Here is an 18,750-nt window from a genome sequence, read left to right as displayed (position 1 = left end):
GGATGAGAATATGATCCAGAAAACGGCACCCGTCTTTATAGCAAATAAATCCTTGTGTTATTCTAGTTCAGTAAACAGTTGCCTATTTTTACTCTGACTTAAAGGACCGAAGCCATACACAAGAATAGCGCACACCATGAAAACACAGAGCTTGCTCACAACTAACACTGTCTCCAGAGGGGCTGGGATGGAGTCCTCCCAAGACTGCATGAGGACTATGCCGAACAGGCCCCCAGCTTCCAAACCCAAGACTTCTAATTCCTAACATTATAGATCACTGTAATTTTATATTTTGACAACAGGCTCATTTTGAATTTACTCCAGTTGACTCTACCACTTACCCTACTCAACAGCTGGGCATATACTTGGCAACCCAGTCACACTGCAGAGAAGAGCAAATGGACTCTTGTAACCGAGGATTTCAAACGAAATAAAAATCAAAATAACCTCTCTTCAAACTGGAACACACAATGTGTTGAACAATGCAGTATTTCAGAAAACTGAACTTGGAAAGTTTTGCAAACTGGCACTCCCTATTCAAAGCAGACAATTCTTTTCTGATTAGATCAGCCCCTATAGCCAGCCATTGGGATAATAAGTGCAGTAGTGAAGTCATCGTATTGGTCACTGATGGGAAATCAAAAAACACATCAGGAAACAATGGCTTCCCCAGGTCTCCAGCTTTTCATAGAGTACGCTGGCCAACAAGCTTCTTTTCCTCTCCAAAACTAAGTGAAATTCGGAACATCTGTACAGCCAAATGCAATTTGATGACCTAAGCATTTCAAAACCACAAAGAGTGAGGGAAATACCCCCCTTGATTTCTGTCTGTGAAATCTTGGGCAAAATGTCTTAAGAAATTTATGTTTGAGTGCATTACTGGCAGTAATATTAGCATCAAAATGAAGTAATGAGAGATGCACAGTGGTCACTTATATTTAATTTTCTGTTATTTACCAGGACAAATAAGACAAGCTTTTAAACAAAGTCATTTTCCAAAATCAGCAGTCCGGTTATTTATTTTTCAGTCACCTTAAATTACCCACTCACCACTGATACTGAACTTGACTAGACAAAAAAAAAGTTTAAAAAAAGAAAAATTAAAAGCTGTACTTTTTCCACATATACACTGTAGACCATCTTGACTTTTTTATACAGCTTATAAGCCTATTTTGCAATATTTCTCTTTTTTAACTTTCTAGAGACAGCTAAGTAAGAATATTTTTTAAAAAAAGAAGCAAACCTCAGTACATTACATACACAAGCAAATGCCCAGATATGAGTTGGATTAAAATATCAGTGCACTTGCTCAGAGTGGTATTATCCACAAGAGAGCTTTGGCACAAAGGAATTCCAGTTGTGTTTACAAAAATGATTATGTGAAGTCTAAGAATCCCAGTCACAGAACACATTCTAGAAAGGCATAAAACATTACTGCAGGAAGACTCTGTGCTACAAGGAGCTCGGAAATTCTGTTAGTCAGTTTTAGATTTATATTAGTAACAGAAAACTACATGCATTTTATTTAATTTGCAAAAACTGAGTTACTAACCCCAAGGCAAATATTCAAGAGATGCACTTGGGTCCATCACATGAAACCACTGTTAACTAGTTATTCACATACATCAGTGAGCCATCCTCACAATGGAATAAGAAACAACCGTGAAGTCGCAATAACACTGATCTAGGCATACTTAAAAATACATTTCAGGAGACATAAAGACTCAACATGGGAAAGTATTTTAGCTAGCATGTTAACTTCAAAGTCAAAGCATTCCTAACATATATGTCCACGAGAATCAAGTTAGCACAAAATTTCCTGAACCTAATCTATATCTCAAATAGACTTCTTTATATTTAAATATACGACCAACTCTGTGATTAAAGTCTTCTTTTTATCATGATATGAAATAATTTTGGACTGCATCAAAGTTAGAATATAATCATAAGTGATAACTTTTTCACATAAGTACAATTTTATTTTTAGAAAAAAAAAATGATGTGGTGGTTGGTGGTGTGCTCAATACAAGAACCTTTATAGGTAGGTCAAGCCTATAGCAGGTAGGACCAGCCAGGCTTGGAAATCTCACAGAGAAGTAATGGCATCCACCCTCCTAGGAAGAATTATGGCTATGCTTGGTGCTTAAGAGCTTCTACAAAGGAAAAGAAAACGCAAAGTGCTTCTTGGAAACAGACCTCCCCCGCCCTCCATTCCACCGCCTACCCTTAGGGCGTCTCCGAACCCTCTCCCACCCAGCTCTGTTCTGGGGTACAGGATTTCATCCAGAGCACCTGACGGTCTCCAGGGCTGGTTCCGGCTGCTGTTTACTTGTGCCCACGCCGGGGTAGCTCTGATTTGGGAAAGGTAAAACGGTTCCCACCGGCCCTGCCCCGCCACGCAGCCCACCATAGGGATCTCATACCTTTGTACCTCTCCAGGACGTCCTCGTAGGCCTGGAGGTACTCCTGCTCCTCCACGTACAGGTAGGCGGCGGGGGACAGGTACCCCGCCATGCCGGGGTCTGGGGTGCTGGCCGCGCCCGTGGGCCCGCGACCCGGGACGGGGCGTCAGAAATCCCAGGCTGTTGGGACAGCGCGGCGGCAAGCCCAGGACAGCGGCCCCAGGGAAGGCTTCGGGTAGCAGCGGGCGGTGGCGCGGGGCAGGCAGCCTCCTGAGCCTGCGCCCCGGGCCGCGGCGCTGCGGAGGACAGCGCTGCCCCGCCGGGATGCGCCGCGCTTCTGCGGCATCTCCGGGCTGCGCCGCAGACGCCCGCCCGGGAGGAGGAGCAGCAGCGCTGGGCTCCGGCACCGCCCTCCGGCCCGCCCACCGCCCTCCGCCCGCCGCCGCCGGTCCCAGCGCGGTTTCTATTTGGGACCCACAACAGGTGCGGGAAAACAAAGCCCCGGGGCTAGTCCCTACTGAAGGGGCCGGAGGCTCTCCCCGAGGAAGGGGTATCGTCGACCATATTGGAAGTACTTTCCCTAGCCCATCTGACGGCACAGAGGACCAGATCACTGTAACAGGGCACGAAAGGGACCGACCCGCGTCCTGGGAACGGACGTCCAGACCTGGCGGCCTCTGGAGGTGGCAGGGTGCTTCAGGGCCTGACAGTGCCTCCAGGGTCAGAGCTGCTGCAGACCAGCCGGCGGCCCCTCCCTTCTGCCCCCCAGAGCCAGCCGGCGCATCTGCTGCTGCTCTAGGAAGGACTGTCCATTCACCACAGTCCAGACTACTGTCCCCTCCCTCTTCCCTTGTATTATTCCCTGCACATAGTACCAGCATCCATTGAGCAAAAGGGATATGGTTCTCATAAATTTAGTTCGCCATATGCTAAAATGAGTAACTTTAAATGACCCCCAAGATGAACCAACTGGCACTAGGCATGTAAATGGATGTTTTTCAGAACGCTGACTGGAGTCCAGCAGCTGTGGATGGAATCTTGCAGCCTCATTGTGGGTCACCAGCAAGTAACTGATTATCTTCACAGGCACATGTGGGAAGATAGTAACTAAATGAAGCTCTAAGGGTTTTTTAGTGTTAGCTACCACTATTTCCATGCATAGAAAGCCCACTCGTTAACAACCATCTGGATATATGACACTTCTCTCTAAATCTTCCAACTCCTATTTCCTCCTTTTGTTTCTACTGACTCTTTCTTCGTTGGTGTTTAGTGCTGTGGAATTGAAACCATTTTCTGTCAACACTATATGAGGATGAAATACGCTTGAAAAGTGATTTCTGTTAGAATCAGGACAGGTAACTCCTCCTCAGCAATTGACCTGCTTTTATTTTATTTTTTATTTATTTTTTAAATAAAGCACCTCATCTCTCTTCTCTAGCTAGATCACTTGTCTAGCTTGGTCTCTGGTCTGAGTTTGATCCCTGCGTATAAATAAAACTCAATAAGCCATTCTCGTGCATATTAGTTTATGTAGTAACCTTGGGACAACTTCTTGAAATGAAGAGTTAGCGATGAGTTCCCACTTCCACATGTCATTCATACAGACAGCCCTCGCTGAATACACGAGGCCACGAGGCTGAATACATAAGGCCACGGAAGGAAAAGTCCACGACTTCATCAGCAACCAACACCCAGTAGCATCTGGTTTTATGAATACAGTCAGCACATATATTAGTGTTTTTAAACGGTCCATTTAAAGAGCCAGTCAGAATGAACACAATTAGCATCTGGGGTTCAGCCTTTGCCCCAAGCATTCTTGAAACCATAGCAGTGGGTGGATATGCTAGTACTAACAGTATAATCCACAGGAAAGCAACCAGAGCACAGCATCAAAGAGCCTGGCTTTGGAGTCAAGACGGCCTGAATCCAGATCCTAACTGACGGACGCCCTTGGAGTGCTTCTACTCACTGAGGGCATCTATGAACTGAGAAATCCACAGGTCCTATTGTATAGAGTGCTTGCAGGCCTCGTGAGATGTCTGTTCCTGCTTAGAAGACACCGCACTATGCACATGACTATCACTTTATTATAGAGTATTTTCCATGTTGCAAAAATGTTTTACGTTTTCTACTTCTAGCTTACATGTCTCTAACCTATTTATCACCACAGCTATGACTCTTCAATTAGGAAACTGGAGGTAAGAAAAGTTTGTTAATTGTCCAACTAAAACACAGCTAGAGATGGGCATAGTTGTGTACAGCTGTAATCCTGGCACTGGAGAGATGGCGGCAAGAGGGTCAGGATTCATGGTCAGCCTCAGCATACTAAGAAAACTTGTGCCGAATGAGAACCTGTCTCATAAAACAGTAACAACAGGCTCAGGGACGGTGGCAGAGGAGGAATTAAATCCAAACGTTCCTACATTCAGAATCGGATCCTCCAATTCAGTGGTTCTCAACGTTCTTAATGCTGCTGCCCTTTAATACCGTTCCTCATGTTGTGGTGACCCCCCTCAGCCATAAAATTATTTTATTGCTATGTCATAACTATAAGTTTGCTACTGCTATGAATCATAATGTAAATATCTGATATGAAGGATATCTGTCGCGACCCACAGGTTGAGAACCACTGCTCCAATCAGCCAATCCTAGCTTTAAAAAAAAAAAAAAATTTTTTAAAACATTACCACTGAAGAACCAAGTACATTTACAGGTAATTTCAAGATGGAAAACCCAACTGACAATACCCTACAGCTAAGGGCAGCAGATTTATATTATTCACATCTAAAATGCACTTATACAGTGTTACGAAGTCCCCATCCTTACCTATTGCTCAGTCTCAGTGATCCGAGAAAAAGACACTGAAGCCCTGTAACTGCAGATTTTAATAAAATGAAGTGACAATAACTCCCCCACCCCCGAGACAGCGTTTGTCTGTGGCTTTGGAGCCTGTCCTGGAACTAGCTCTTGTAGACCAGGCTGGCTTTGAACTCACAGAGATCCGCCTGCCTCTGCCTCCCAAGTGCTGGGATTAAAGGCGTGCGCCACCACTGCCCAGCAGTAAATATTTTTTCAGTGCTGTGCATCAAAACCAAGGCCTTGAGCAGCCAAGGCAAGGGTTCCACCACTGAGCTAGCTGCAGATAGAGATCAATAAAGTATCAGAAACATGTCGCCATCACTGACTTCCTAGAACACAAACCTGACTGGATTACTGCACTGCTCTAAAACCTCTCAGCGTCTCCACTGTGTGCAGCGGGAGCAGCCCCAAGGGCTCAATACCACAACTCCCAACGTAGTTTCTACCCTCCTTGCAGTCCCTATGCTTAGCTACACACATCAATACCACAACTCCCAACGTAGTTTCTACCCTCCTTGCAGTCCCTATGCTTAGCTACACACGCCGCTTGCAGGTCACATTTAAACAAGCCCCCTGTCCTTGTTCACGCCGTTCCATCCCTTTGAAGTGGCCTTCCCTGTCACCCTAATTCTATCAAGCTCTTTTGATCTCAGATCAAGTAGTACTTCCTCTCAACACCCTTCCAGGAGCCTCCCACATCTCCCATCTCCCCAAGGTCAACGAGACTCCTCCGGTTTTTCTAATATTAGGTGCGTCCAGCCATGACTGCTGGTCTCTCAAAGCATGTTGCAACCATCTGGCAGCACAGCTATTTGTCATATTAACTATGACTTTTTAAAGGCAGAACTGTGTTCTATTCTGTGTTAACAACGGATGAATTAAGTCATCCTACAGCCCACGTGGCTTTTTGACTCGGGACATTTCACAAACAACTCTACTCTATCACACGAGCACCACAAACTTCTCCCTACTTCTGACCTGCACTCCATCTTTCACAAGCGACGAATTCCAAACAAGAGCTGAGTTCCGAGAAGAACGTCAAACGTGTTGTAAAAGCAGAAGTGGAAGTTTTAGTGACACGTTTTCAAACTATCCTTATCACCTGGCTCCCTTAGACAGACTATACCCTCACTGCACTGGGTAAACAGTGGCCACTCTGATATATAATACCCCTGAATCTCCTAATTTAGACACACAAGGGATTAAATAGACATTGTGGACTGGCTCCAACTCTGTCCTCCACGTGGGATTATCATTTATGATTTGCATAGCAAACATGTAATTTACGAATATTTTAAAAAGCAGTAATGTAGCCGGGTGTTGGTGGCGCACACCTTTAATCCCAGCACTCGGGAGGCAGAGGCAGGCGGATCTCTGTGAGTTCAAGACCAGCCTGGTCTACAATAGCTAGTTCCAGGACAGGTTCCAAAGCTGAAACCTGAAACCAAAGAGAAACCCTGTCTCGAAAAACAAAAAATAAAACAAAACAAAACAAAAAAAGCAGCAATATGCCTCTACACTTCCATATTGTTTGTTGTTCATTTAGTTTTATTCTATTTTTTGAAGAATTTGTGTGACTTTAGAAGTAGATACTTTGAGGTCTCAGTAACCCACCTCAAACTCAGCGGACATTTCAGTGACCAGCACTGACCTCTGCCCTCAGATCTGCAGTACCCTCTTCACCACTGTTCTCCCTGACCCCTCCATGCCTTTGCCACCTACAGTGCTCACTGGTGGGTAAAAGCAGCTCCTGTGACATATGCCTAACATGTTCTGCAGTTTATGTAATCACATTCCCACCGACAAACACCTACCTGTTTCTACCTCATAAACTCCTTCTTCACTACACAAACAAAACATCCACTCCTGAAAAAACTACATGTCGGGTGTGGTGGTGCATGACTTGGATCCCAGCATCCGAGAGGCAGAAGTCGGCAGATCTCCAAGAGTTTGATGCCAGCCTGACCGACATAAGGAGTCTCGAGCTAGCCAGGGTTATACAGTGAGCCCATATCAAAACAAACAAAAACACACAGAAAAACCAAGACAACAACAGAACTACACGGAATAGGGTCCCTGCTTTGATGCCTGAGGCTTTCCACACAGACAGCTTGCACACACCTTCCCTTCACCTATGTTCTCCTTTGGCTGAGCCAAAAGTCTGGGTCTGCTCGTGTCCTTTCCGCTGCAGTGGGCTCTCAAGAGGACAGAGGCAGGCCCGATGACTAAACACAGACAGGAGGGCAGTCAGAGCCAAGGCCCGAACCCCCTCACTCTCACGTGGCTTCCAATGGCCATCCTCCTCCCCTTCCCCTTTCTGCTCCACCCCTCCTTCTCCAAGGCTGGGTGACACCAGCCAGCATCTCACAACAGAAGCCAAAAGAAGCTCAGGGCTGTTGCCCCAGAAACCCTGACTACAGAGTGATTCGCCAAGCTGTTTGTTTCTCTTATCATTAAAAATTCCCACTGGGGGACCTATGGAGACTCTAGGCACCCCGATGGCTAAAGACAAAGCCCCAATGGTGCAGTACCTGGGAAGCAAAGGCAACTATGAGAGCACAGCCCCCAACCCTGCCTAGTTACAACTTGGGGACAGGAGAGGGAAGGAGGCCTGAACATCTGGCCTTTAGCCTTTGGCCTTTGTAAGTGAATCTCCAGAGACGCACCCAGTCCATCCTGCTCTATCACCATTTCCAAGAATGGGGGAGAACTTAAAGGAATGCAGAGCTATCCACCCTGAAGCCGCTCTCCTGCTGACCGACCCGCACAACCTGCATGTACGCCTGCACAAGCCCCAGGGGAGCTAGGGGCCTGAAAGCTGCTTCCCTGGTGTTCTCAGTTTTCAGCTATGTAAAACAAGCTTCCCTCGCACAGGACAGAAACACTGGCCTCTCCCCATGTATTAATTAATCCAGAGTACATGATGGTCCCTCACAAACACTAAGGACACAAAGCACCTATGGACACATGATGTATACAGAAAAGCTACATTTAAAAAAAAAGAATGTTCAAATTGCTGGGTTGTGCTCAGCATCCTAGGTACCAAAAACCATGAGACTTGAGTTAAACATGCGTATCTCAGTGCCCTGGGGGGGGGGGGGAGAAAAGAAAGAAAACGAAGGTTGACCTCCCCCAGCTTCCAGCAAAATCCTCCAGAAAGTCTACGGTATTAATACTCTCGGGTTGCCTCGATGGTCAGTGTGCATCCACAGAAAGTTTAGCACAGATACCTGTAAATATTTGCTTGCTTTCAGAATCTATCGATTCATCCAACCAGAAAGCAGAGCCAAACAGCTTAGTCACCAGTGCAGGGAGGAGAAGCGCTCCGGGAAGTAAACATGGTCATTTCCTCCCCCACCTGAGACAATTTCTACCCAGTGCATCAGCTTGCAGATACAGCACCAGGGAACAGATGGGCGAATTTCTGCCACCCTGATCCCCTCTCCATCCCCTCCCCCCACTTACCTGCTATCCGAAGCACAGCCCTCTCAGCCGGGTCCAGCACCGAGCCCCCTTGAATCTTCCTTTTGGACCGCTCATGTTTAGGCAGATTCCAGGGTAAGGTGTCTCCAGGAGCTGGAGATGCTGAGCCAGATTTCTGGCTGAAATCATCCTCGTCAGAAAAATCCGCAGAGGAGGACATAGAGCAGCGGTAGGACGCGTTCCCGGAGCTCTGAGGAGGATGACACGGGAAAAGCTTAGCGGCAGAAGGCTCACGAACGACCCCGCTCACAAACGATCACCAGTTACGATAACTCTGCCCCCTCCCCACCTCCAAGCTGCTCTCTCTGCCCGCCAGAGAACACAGACGCAAATAAAAATAAAACGAACTCCAGGGCTCACCATATTTTCTTGGCCAAGTCTGCTCCAACAGAAACAATAAGCAAGCGGTTCCAATGCATGAAGACCAGGAGGAAGAAGTGTGTGGCCTGCGCCCCAGCCACCAGCTCAACAAATGACTAGCCCAACAATGAAGCCAGAATCAACAGCCTTCCTGTGACAAATCTATAGTATCTGGCTCCCCCAGCAGGACAGAAGAAACATTTTCCATTACTAGCCTTCTGGTTAATTCATTAATGCAACTAACTTTAAGTTTCAAAAACAAAGCACAAACGCAGGATGTTGGGTCCCACACCTCCTTTCCGCTTCAAGCCGCCTAGTCGCAGGAACCTCCTTTTAAGCAGTTTTGAGCCCTGTGTCCTCTTTATTTAATTTTCTGCATGAGCCTGAAGCAGGTTCCCAGAAAAGGCCGAGGAGGGAGGGAGGGCTGATTCGGAGAAGAGCCTTTTCTTAAGACTGGGAGAGCACAAAAGCCTGTTTTCAAAAGCCAAAGGCAACGCCAATAAACAAACATCTGAACTCAGTTTAGAGTTCTTGAGATAATTTAAACTTCCAGCAGGGAACAACTGCCAATAATGTAAATGAGAAGGACACAGCGCAGGGACTGGAAGCCAAGTTCTCAGCTGAAGCCATCACACAGTAAGATGAGAAACACAGACTTTTACCAAAAACACTTTGCCTGAAGGTTATTCCTCCCAGATCCAGCAGGAGCTTGGTATCCTCAGACTCAGATTTTTCATAAAAAGGCACACAGTGCTATCCTTTTTTTTTTTTTTTTTATTGAATTGTGTCTGTGACTATTTAGACAGTCTACAGCTCAGGGAGAAAAAGATGCTGAACATCTGTGCTGTGGACTGGATTAAAAATTCTCTAAAGTATTGAAGGGTACTCTTCAATTGCCTCTTTGCGGGGGCTCAAGGTGAAGATGCCAAACTAGCATAACTTGAATTCCTCAAGATGAAAGCTGTAGCCATGGGTTCCCAAGCAGCAAGCTGCAGGCAGAAATCTCAGTGAGGCAAGCTTCAATCTGAAGCAAAAACACTGGTAACCACAGCAGCAACGGGCTAGTGAGCAACATCCAAGCACTCACACAGGACCTGATAAACAGGCTATGACGGCATCAGGACCACGGACCACCGTACAAACCACAGCTGTTCAGGGCCAAAGCACGAAACATGGTGACATTTATCTAATTTACGTTCACTTTCCTGGTAATATGAAGACAGTAAGCAAACTTGAGGAAAGTAAATGAATAAACTTGAATTTCTGTATTTTAAGCCACAGCATTTGGCTGTTATAAACCCAATTTATTTCCCTAAGCTTTTCTGAAAATCCAACTTGAGTTATCTGAGGTTTGCTGTTGGTGGGATCTAAAGGGAGGGGGAGACATTCTTAAGGACTTTTAGGGGTTATTGGAGTTCTCTGGTTTCCTCATGTTCTTCAAAATGGCTTTCTACTTGTCCTTTCTTAAGGCCATGCCTTTATCTTTGAGACTGTATTTCTGCACTATTTTAGTGAGACCAGTAATTTGCTAATCTGTCCTGAGATGGGAGGAATAGCTGTGCCTTTCCAAAAACCACTGGTTATTGATTTTTGCAGAGTAAATTTTTTTAATGGTCAGAGTCTCAGCTGACTGAACAACAAAATGTGATTTATGCCATGACAGCAACACTATTAATCACCTTCCAGCCAGATGGGAACAGTTACTTCGCTGGACCCAAGGGTGTTGACTGGCACAGCCTCTAATCTGGCCATGTCACTGATAACTAGATAAGAGAACAGTAAGAAAAAAAAATTATCAGGACCAAGTCTTTCAACAGTTTACTATAGGGACATACAGACCACACACATTTATATCAGACATGCTTCTAAGCAGAAGCACCCCTGCTTGTCTACAGGGTTCAAACCTTTTAGCAGTTAGAGTATTACACTTTTTTCCAAACACACACAGACAAAAATCACTTTTAGACCTGGAGGTATGTTCTACAAAATGAAAGCCCGTTTGACAGCTGGAAAATTGAGACTATATTTAAATGAAGCTACTTCAAAGTAGAGAGTTCACATAAATTTTTATATCCCTTATTGATCTTTAATGACTTGCCAAATCTTGTCACTATCTTGGGGCTGGAGAGAATAGTACGAGAACACTAGTGCGTTTTATTTGTTTGGAGAAAAGTAAACAGTTCTCTGATCCAAACTCTAGAGCCTGATTGATGAGGGCTTAGGACAAAGGAAAAGAGCATCAAAAGCTCCACGTTCCTGGTTCTTATCCTATTGGTTGCCTGACGATCAACTCCTATCGAAATACAAATATTCATGTCCATCCATAGGGGACTAGTTAAATATACTGTGTCTATCCCATGGGCTACTCTGCAGCAAGTAAACAAAAATGTTCATCTACATTTAACAAAGAAGATATAATTCATATCTAATGAAAACCTTAAAAAATCCATATACATATGTGTACCCACTGTGTGTATAAAAAGACACGTATTACTATTCAAGAGTGGTTGTGTCTGGGCAAAGACAAAGATTAGCATGTTTCATTTGTTTTTTACAATTTATAAATTCACCAAAAGGAAATGTCCGGAGAAAATATCAGATATGGAAACTCTATGTTCAGAGCTCACGAGCCCCACTGCAAAGTGAATGGAGCCCACTGGAGCCTCCTTCCAAAGCAAAACAAATAAGCCCTTACACAGAAACTACATCAGCAAAGGCACAGGCTTCTCTGGCCTCCTGACCCTGGGGTTAGGGCTCCAATTCACACCACCCTCTGTCATCACCACTTGCAGATAACAGGGAAACAGGAACTAGTTCACCAGAAAGGGAAAGGGTAATTAGGTTGTGAAGACAAAGCTGACATGTCGCTCTCTTTTCTTCCCCATGAATGGGTGTGCACTACCTCTGCACTCATACTGCGTTTCTATAACCAGAACAAATAAAAACACAACAACCCTGCACCGGGTCTTCTACAACCCGAGATATTAAACCAATTTTATCAAATTAGATCACTAAAAGATCACTCTAACGTTCCTGATAGCCAGTTCATTCACAGGGTACAAAACAACCCAAACCTTCTAATGCAGGGATAATTACATAATGTGACATTTTAAAATGGACAGCAACTTTCTAATTGAAGTCCCAGGACAGAATCTGCGCCATCGACAGTGGGACTGCCTAACTGGATGTGGCCCAGCCTGCACGGCCTGGTCTGTGAGAAACTGCCAGGAAATTGTCTTGGCACCCGGTACCCTCTAAAGCCACTGGGAAACAAGTCCAAAGACACGGATTTTGTGAAAGAGCCAGACATTCAGAGTCCCATGGTTGCAGAGCACACTCTCAATGGCCCACACACTCATCGCCTATCCACATGTCTATATATGTGTGTTTCACATTGATTTAAAAAAAAAAATAAGAGAAGAGGGGCTGGAGAGATGGCTCCAATGTTAAGAGCACTAGCCATTCTTCCAGAGGTTCTGAGTTCAATTCCCAGCAACCATATGCTGGCTCACAACCACCCATAATGAGAGCTGGTACCCTCTTCTGGCCTACAGGTATACATGCAGACAGAACACTGTATACATAATAAATAAATACATTTTGAAAAAAAATAAAAATAAGAGATTTACACAAATCCTGATTAATGGCTATTTTATAAGATGTCTGTCCTAGATTCTGCAAAATAATTTAAAGAAAGGAAGAAAGGGAGGGAGGGAGGGAGGAAGGGAGGGAGGGAAGGAGGGAGGGAGGGAGACAGACAGACAGACAGACAGACAGACAGACAGACAGACAGACAGAAAGAAAGAAAGAAAGAAAGAAAGAAAGAAAGAAAGAAAGAAAGAAAGAAAGAAAGCAAGCAAGCTAAAAACACGTCCTAGGGAGAATTGAGAAAAAATCTAAACATGAGTCATGATGGTTTATCAGATATATCAGGACTGTGACTTTCTAAGGTGTGACAGTAATATGATAGTTGTAGAAAAGATGTCCTGATCTTAAGGACATGCAGACTAAAGAAATGTGATGTCTGTAATTATTTTTAATTGAGTTAAACAGAACTAGGCACTGTGATGATAGGATAATTACTCTTGATTCAGGGGAGGGATCCAAACAAAGAATTGAGGGGAAATACATAAAAAGTCTTTTAGCTGCCTGTTGTTGAGAATGACTGAGCTGAGTCTAACCCTTGTGAAACAGTACAGGTGCTCTACTGCTTGTCTGGCATTCTCAGCCCTTGTCTTAGCTATGCCGCTCACGGTGCTCTCCAAACCCATGATCATCCTACCGCTGGGAATTGAACTCATGACCTCTGAGAAGAACAGCCAGTGCTCTTAACCTCCGAGCTATCTCTCCAGCCCCATCAAAGTGTTTTTAATAAGACAAGAACTATAGAAGATGACCAGAAAAAAAAAGACAAAATGGAGGCAGTGTGGAATATTTTAGTTAAGTGACTATCCAACAAACACCAGGTGACATCAGTTTTCCCTAAGTGCTGAGTCAATCTCCTCTATTATGGTATCTTTAATTCTCAGGAAATGTTAGAGAATTATATGAGACTACAGATGCTGACTCATGCTTCCCAGGAATCTCGCCCGATACCCACTGGCTTCCTGCTGGTTTGATTTTACCTGCATTAACCTACCTACACAAAGTCATGAGAGAGACTTTGATTCTGAGTGCTTCAAAACAAGGATGTGGCTGTGGCTCCTGTTAGAAATATACGGGCTAGGGTCATAGCTTGTGTAGAGCCTGAGGCACAAAAGCAGACCCTTTGCAGAGTCCGTACGCCATCTTCCATCTATGCTGTCTTGTAGAAATCTGAAGTTGCACTCATTATGACTGAGTGAATATTGGATAATAGCCGTGTGACCTTGAGAAAACAGCCTTGCTCCTGCGGGCTTTCATCGTTTCATCTGAGACACAGAAAACATGGCGGTGCTGATGTGTGCAGCTGTACTGGCAGAAGAAATGAGCATTCTTGAAATTTTAGATACTAGGCGATGCTACCTACTCACGCTTGGTCTATCCAAGAGCAGAAGAGTGACGGCAGGGGACCAGGAAGAGTGTATGACTGCTGCACAGAGACAAAGTCCACCAAATTCCCTTATCTGTCATTTCCAAGCCTAGCAGATAAAATGTTCTGTTGTTTGGGGGTGCCTTTGTGTCCTTCCAAAATGTTCCTTTTTAATTTGCTGTTTCCACTACTAGAGACAACAGCAAAAGACTAAATGTACCAGGATACCAGCATTTTAAAAAACTGTGGCTGCTTAATTGTTCCCTACTGGCATGTAGAGAAGGTTGTATGCTTCCATTGTATTACCTATTTTCCTTAATGAGATTGCAGAAAATCGCTTTTCACAAACATGTTCTCACGTCAAGCAGTTATTAAGTCAAGAATTACTGCTTCACTAAAACACACCACATACACACACACACACACACACACACACACACACACAAAACAAACTTTTGTCATTACACTGAAACAAAGCCTGAAACCTTAGAAGTTTCCACTGAGAAGAAAGAGCTGCCACACATGTATTGAGAAGAAAATTCCCCCCCTTTCAACCACACTTGACTGGAACCTAGAACCATGGCTGGACACAAAGAGACGCACTGCCTCTGAACCGGTGTGGTGGGAAACTCAACCGAACTGGGATGCTGAACACTAGGCCAATCCAACCACATATCACCACCAACAACCCCATCAGTCAGATCAACTCAGAGATCCAGTCTGAACAACTATGGCTCACTTAAAACCTCTACATCTAGAAGAGCTGCCTCATTTTCCCATATCCTTGCAGTAGATCTTTCTCTCATAAATTAATATGGGCTCCTCTCTCCCTGGTTATCCCTATAGAAAGTATATGGCAGAGTAGGAAGCAAAATCAGCCTGCAAGGTAATGCCTGTTTCTTATTTTACTAACCGTGATCTGTTAATACTAAAACTGTACAAAGAGGTCTCTAGATGAAAACAGATTCCCAGGCTCCTGTCAAAAAATCATAAAGGATCCCTTAGCTTTGGCGGAGCATCTGTGAGGGGTCTCAATTCAGAACTTCTTAAATCTTGGAAAAGGATCCCCAGAGGAAGGGATATCAAGTGGCACAGAGCCAACTTTTCAGAGGCTCCGTGGGTTGGATCATAACCCCGAAGCAGAATAAAGGTTCCATGGAGGCAGTCACAGGGAGTGGAGAAGGGAAGTCAAGCATAACCTGAAGCCACTATATCCCCTCCCATTCCTCTACACTCTGGCATACACTGTGAAGTAGAAGTGAGGGCCATTGGGAAAGGAATAAAGTTCTAGAAGTTTGAACTTGAGCTGAAACAAAAATTAAAGTATCTCATACCACAGCTTCTCGTTGTCTAGACTGTAGCTGCTTCTCATGCACACTGGAATCCCAGTTCCTACAGCCTGGCTTCAGCAGGTGGGACCCATGTGCACTGAGATTCAGGAGGAACATTTTCCAACTAGGGCTAAAAACACCAAGTGTCTCCTCTTTTTTCTTCTCATTCTCCAGCACAATTTTTTTTATTTTTAAGATTACTTTGGGGCCTGCAAGACAGCTCAGCAGGTAAAGCCCTTGTTGTGCAAGCCTGGTGACCTGAGTTGGAGAAGAAAACCAATTCCCAATTCCCAAAAGGAATTGACCTCTGACCTCCACATGTGCCCCATGGCAGGAGCACACATGCAATAATGGCAGTAATAATGGTAGCAGTAATTTTTAAGGTTATTTGAAATTATTCTAAAACCAGGGAAAAAGACAATCTATTTGTACTTTGGTCACTGGTATGAAGGTAATTACAGAGGGTAATGAATAGACCAGTTTGATAATAAATAACGAAGGCTCGAACTACATCACCAAGAGGGGAACAATGGATTTGAAATATTTAGAGAGAAAAAGAAAACCTGAGTGGAAGGCTGGCCGAGCGGTGGCTGACAGGGTCGTCAGCTAAGGGAGTTCAGTAGGACTAGTGAGAAGGTGGAAATTAGGCTGGAAGGAGTTAGTATGGGAGCCAGAGAAGAAAAGAGAGCAAGGGTCCCAAGGAATCGACACAAGGAGCAGTCTGGAGACGAACTGTGAAGCCATTTGCTGACTCTGTTTTAAGGTACAAGGTTAAGTAGACAGAGACCCCCAAGAGACCTGCAGCACTGCATGGCGAGCTGTTGCTTGCAGAAGCCGAAATAGTCAGCAGCATCGGGCTTGGACAGATCACAGCATGCTGCTGACAGTCTCCCTGAACCACTCGGTCCTTCCTTTGTGCTTTCCTCAATATATATAGAGGACAAGGTGCATAAACCACTTGTGCATTGTCACCTTTCTTACGAGATACAACATCATGGACCATAACGGATGTGTTATGTTATTAGTCTTGTAGCAACTTATGAGCCATGATATTGCTTAAAAACACAAAATAATAATACCCATATTTCTTCTGACCTCTGAAGGCAGTAGATGAATTGATCCCACTGTGCTTATAGAGCAAATGCACTCGCTCATTCACAGTACCCCCAGCCCAGCCCTGCTCACTTACGGTCCTCTGCTCTAGTTCACAGCCCCACGACTCCCTTGCTTGCTCATAATGTGCATGGATGAGCTGTGCGAATTCCAACCCCTGACCTTCCTCCCCTTCCCAGCTGCCCTCCTGACCCTGAAAGATTGCCTGTTTTGTTTTTACCCTCCTTTTCTCATCAAGGGCTTTCCAGCTGGTGTAATGCTTCCTCTAACAATAATATAAGCAAAGAAAGTATCAGAACACATCAGGACTGATGAGCTCGCAGAGAGTGTGGCACAGGCTCAAGCAAGATGGGGTTCCAGTGCTGAGAGAACTCAGAAGCTACCATAATTGTCACCTTCTTGCAAAGGAAAAATTCGTTTTCTTAACCCCATTCCCAGTAGTAGAGTCCAACACCAAGAAACTCGGTGGTAATTCTGTCGCCTATCACTTTGCTTAGGTATTTTTTTTTGTTGGTGTTTTGCTTGAGTATTATGGTTTTTGATTTTATGTTTTTAGGAGTTTTCTTAATATGTGTGTTTCCTTGCCTTTTCTTTGAGGTTTTTGTTTTGTTTTTACTCTGGTTTGCTTACTTTGTCTTCTAAAGAGAGAGAAAAAAGAAGGCATGAGTGTGGAACTTGTGGAGAAGGGGAGACACTCTGGGAGGAGTTGGGGAGGGGAAACTGATGAGAACATAATATACGGAAAACTTATTCTCTTTTCTTCTTCTTCTTCTTCTTCTTCTTCTTCTTCTTCTTCTTCTTCTTCTTCTTCTTCTCCTTCTTTTTCTTCCTCTTCTTCCTCTCCTTTTTTTTTTTTAAAGACAGGGTTTCTCTGTGTAGTCCTGGCTGTCCTGGAACTTTTTATAGACCAGGCTGGCCTCGAACTCACAGAGATCCAACTATTTTTCTGCCTCCCGAGTGCTGGGATTAAAGGTGTGTGCCACTACTGCCTGGCCATATGAAAAAATAATTTTTTCAATTAAAAAAAATGTGTCAAAAGATGTGGTAGTAACAAAAAAAGCGATGAATTTTACCAGAAAAACACTGCACAAAATGAGTGAGCAGCTGTCCACTTGTGCCCCACTCCATTCCCTCCACGGAATTGACCCTGTGCATCCATAACAACAGCAACAACAAAAATGTAAGCCAAGCACCTAGCTTCAAGTAAACCATCAGTGCAGACATTTTTCGTTTATCATTTAAACCAGCAGACACCAAGTAAAGTGAATGGCTCTCCTCAACCAATCAGAGGAGGTCTCATTGAGCACATACTCAGATTTCCAGAAGTTTCCAGAGGACTGCAACACAGATGTTCTGAGTTTCTAGCGGGAGGCAAACAGAAGTTGGGCTCAGGACTGTTAAACCAGTTCTCACCCGAAATTCCCAGGCTGCCAGCCTGCCCTACAAATTTTAGTGCTGCCATTTCCACAATCTCTTATGCTAACTTTTTAAAATAAGCTAGTCCGTGGTACACGTGTGTGTTTGCATGTGCATATGCACAGGCACGTGTGTTCCATAACCAACATGTCTGACTGGCGCTCCTTCTCTGATGAGCTGAACTTGGACAACTGGCTACCACAGATGCCGCCTCGACTCCATTTTAGAGAAGCACAAACACTCCAGTTGTTTTTCCACCTAGACAGTCTGCAGGGGCTTCCACCAGCCTGAGTTAGGACGCCATGTGCTTCATCTCCTTAATTCCCTCCCTAAGGGAAGAGTTGGACCTCTCCGACTCACTCGCTCGCATCCTGAATGAGGACGAGCACATCTTCACTGGCTACTAGACACTCTCAAAGCGGTATGGTGAGCCTCTACTAAAGCACAACACTAAATGTGTTTCACGCCTTTCACTTGGAGATTGAAAGGATGATATGAAACCCAGGCAAAAATCTTGGAATGTCAATGATTACTGAAAAGGCACCTTCAGTGCAACATTCTACACTGGTGTTTTACCAAAACCAGATGCTATGGTCTCGCCAAAGAAACACACACTAACCTTCATTCCACAAAACAATGGTTTTCAATGCAGATTTTTGACTAAGAAATAAAAAAAAAAAAACCTCTCGCTTCACTGTGTAGCAATGATTCATTCATTATCTGTAAAAGTTTTATTTCTAATCAAACCTTAAGAAATATGAGTCATTCATTTGAG

General features: G+C 44.5%; 1 protein-coding gene across 2 annotated transcripts in view; it reads right to left on the bottom strand.

Annotated features, from left to right (window-relative positions):
* Dst (dystonin) overlaps nt 1-18,750 on the bottom strand; it is a 391,633-nt gene that overhangs the window by 293,723 nt on the left and 79,160 nt on the right. For both annotated transcript variants that reach the window (XM_038342010.2, XM_038342008.2), the window contains exon 4: nt 8,727-8,934. In XM_038342010.2, the coding sequence (XP_038197938.1) occupies nt 8,727-8,934 (208 nt within the window). The remainder of the gene's footprint in view (nt 1-8,726; nt 8,935-18,750) is intronic.

This window comes from Arvicola amphibius, chromosome 9 (assembly GCF_903992535.2).
Source record: "Arvicola amphibius chromosome 9, mArvAmp1.2, whole genome shotgun sequence".
In the NCBI taxonomy this organism is placed as follows: Eukaryota; Metazoa; Chordata; class Mammalia; order Rodentia; family Cricetidae; genus Arvicola; species Arvicola amphibius.
The sequence above is the reverse complement of the archived record's forward strand: the minus strand, read 5'-3'. Positions and strand labels throughout refer to the sequence as shown.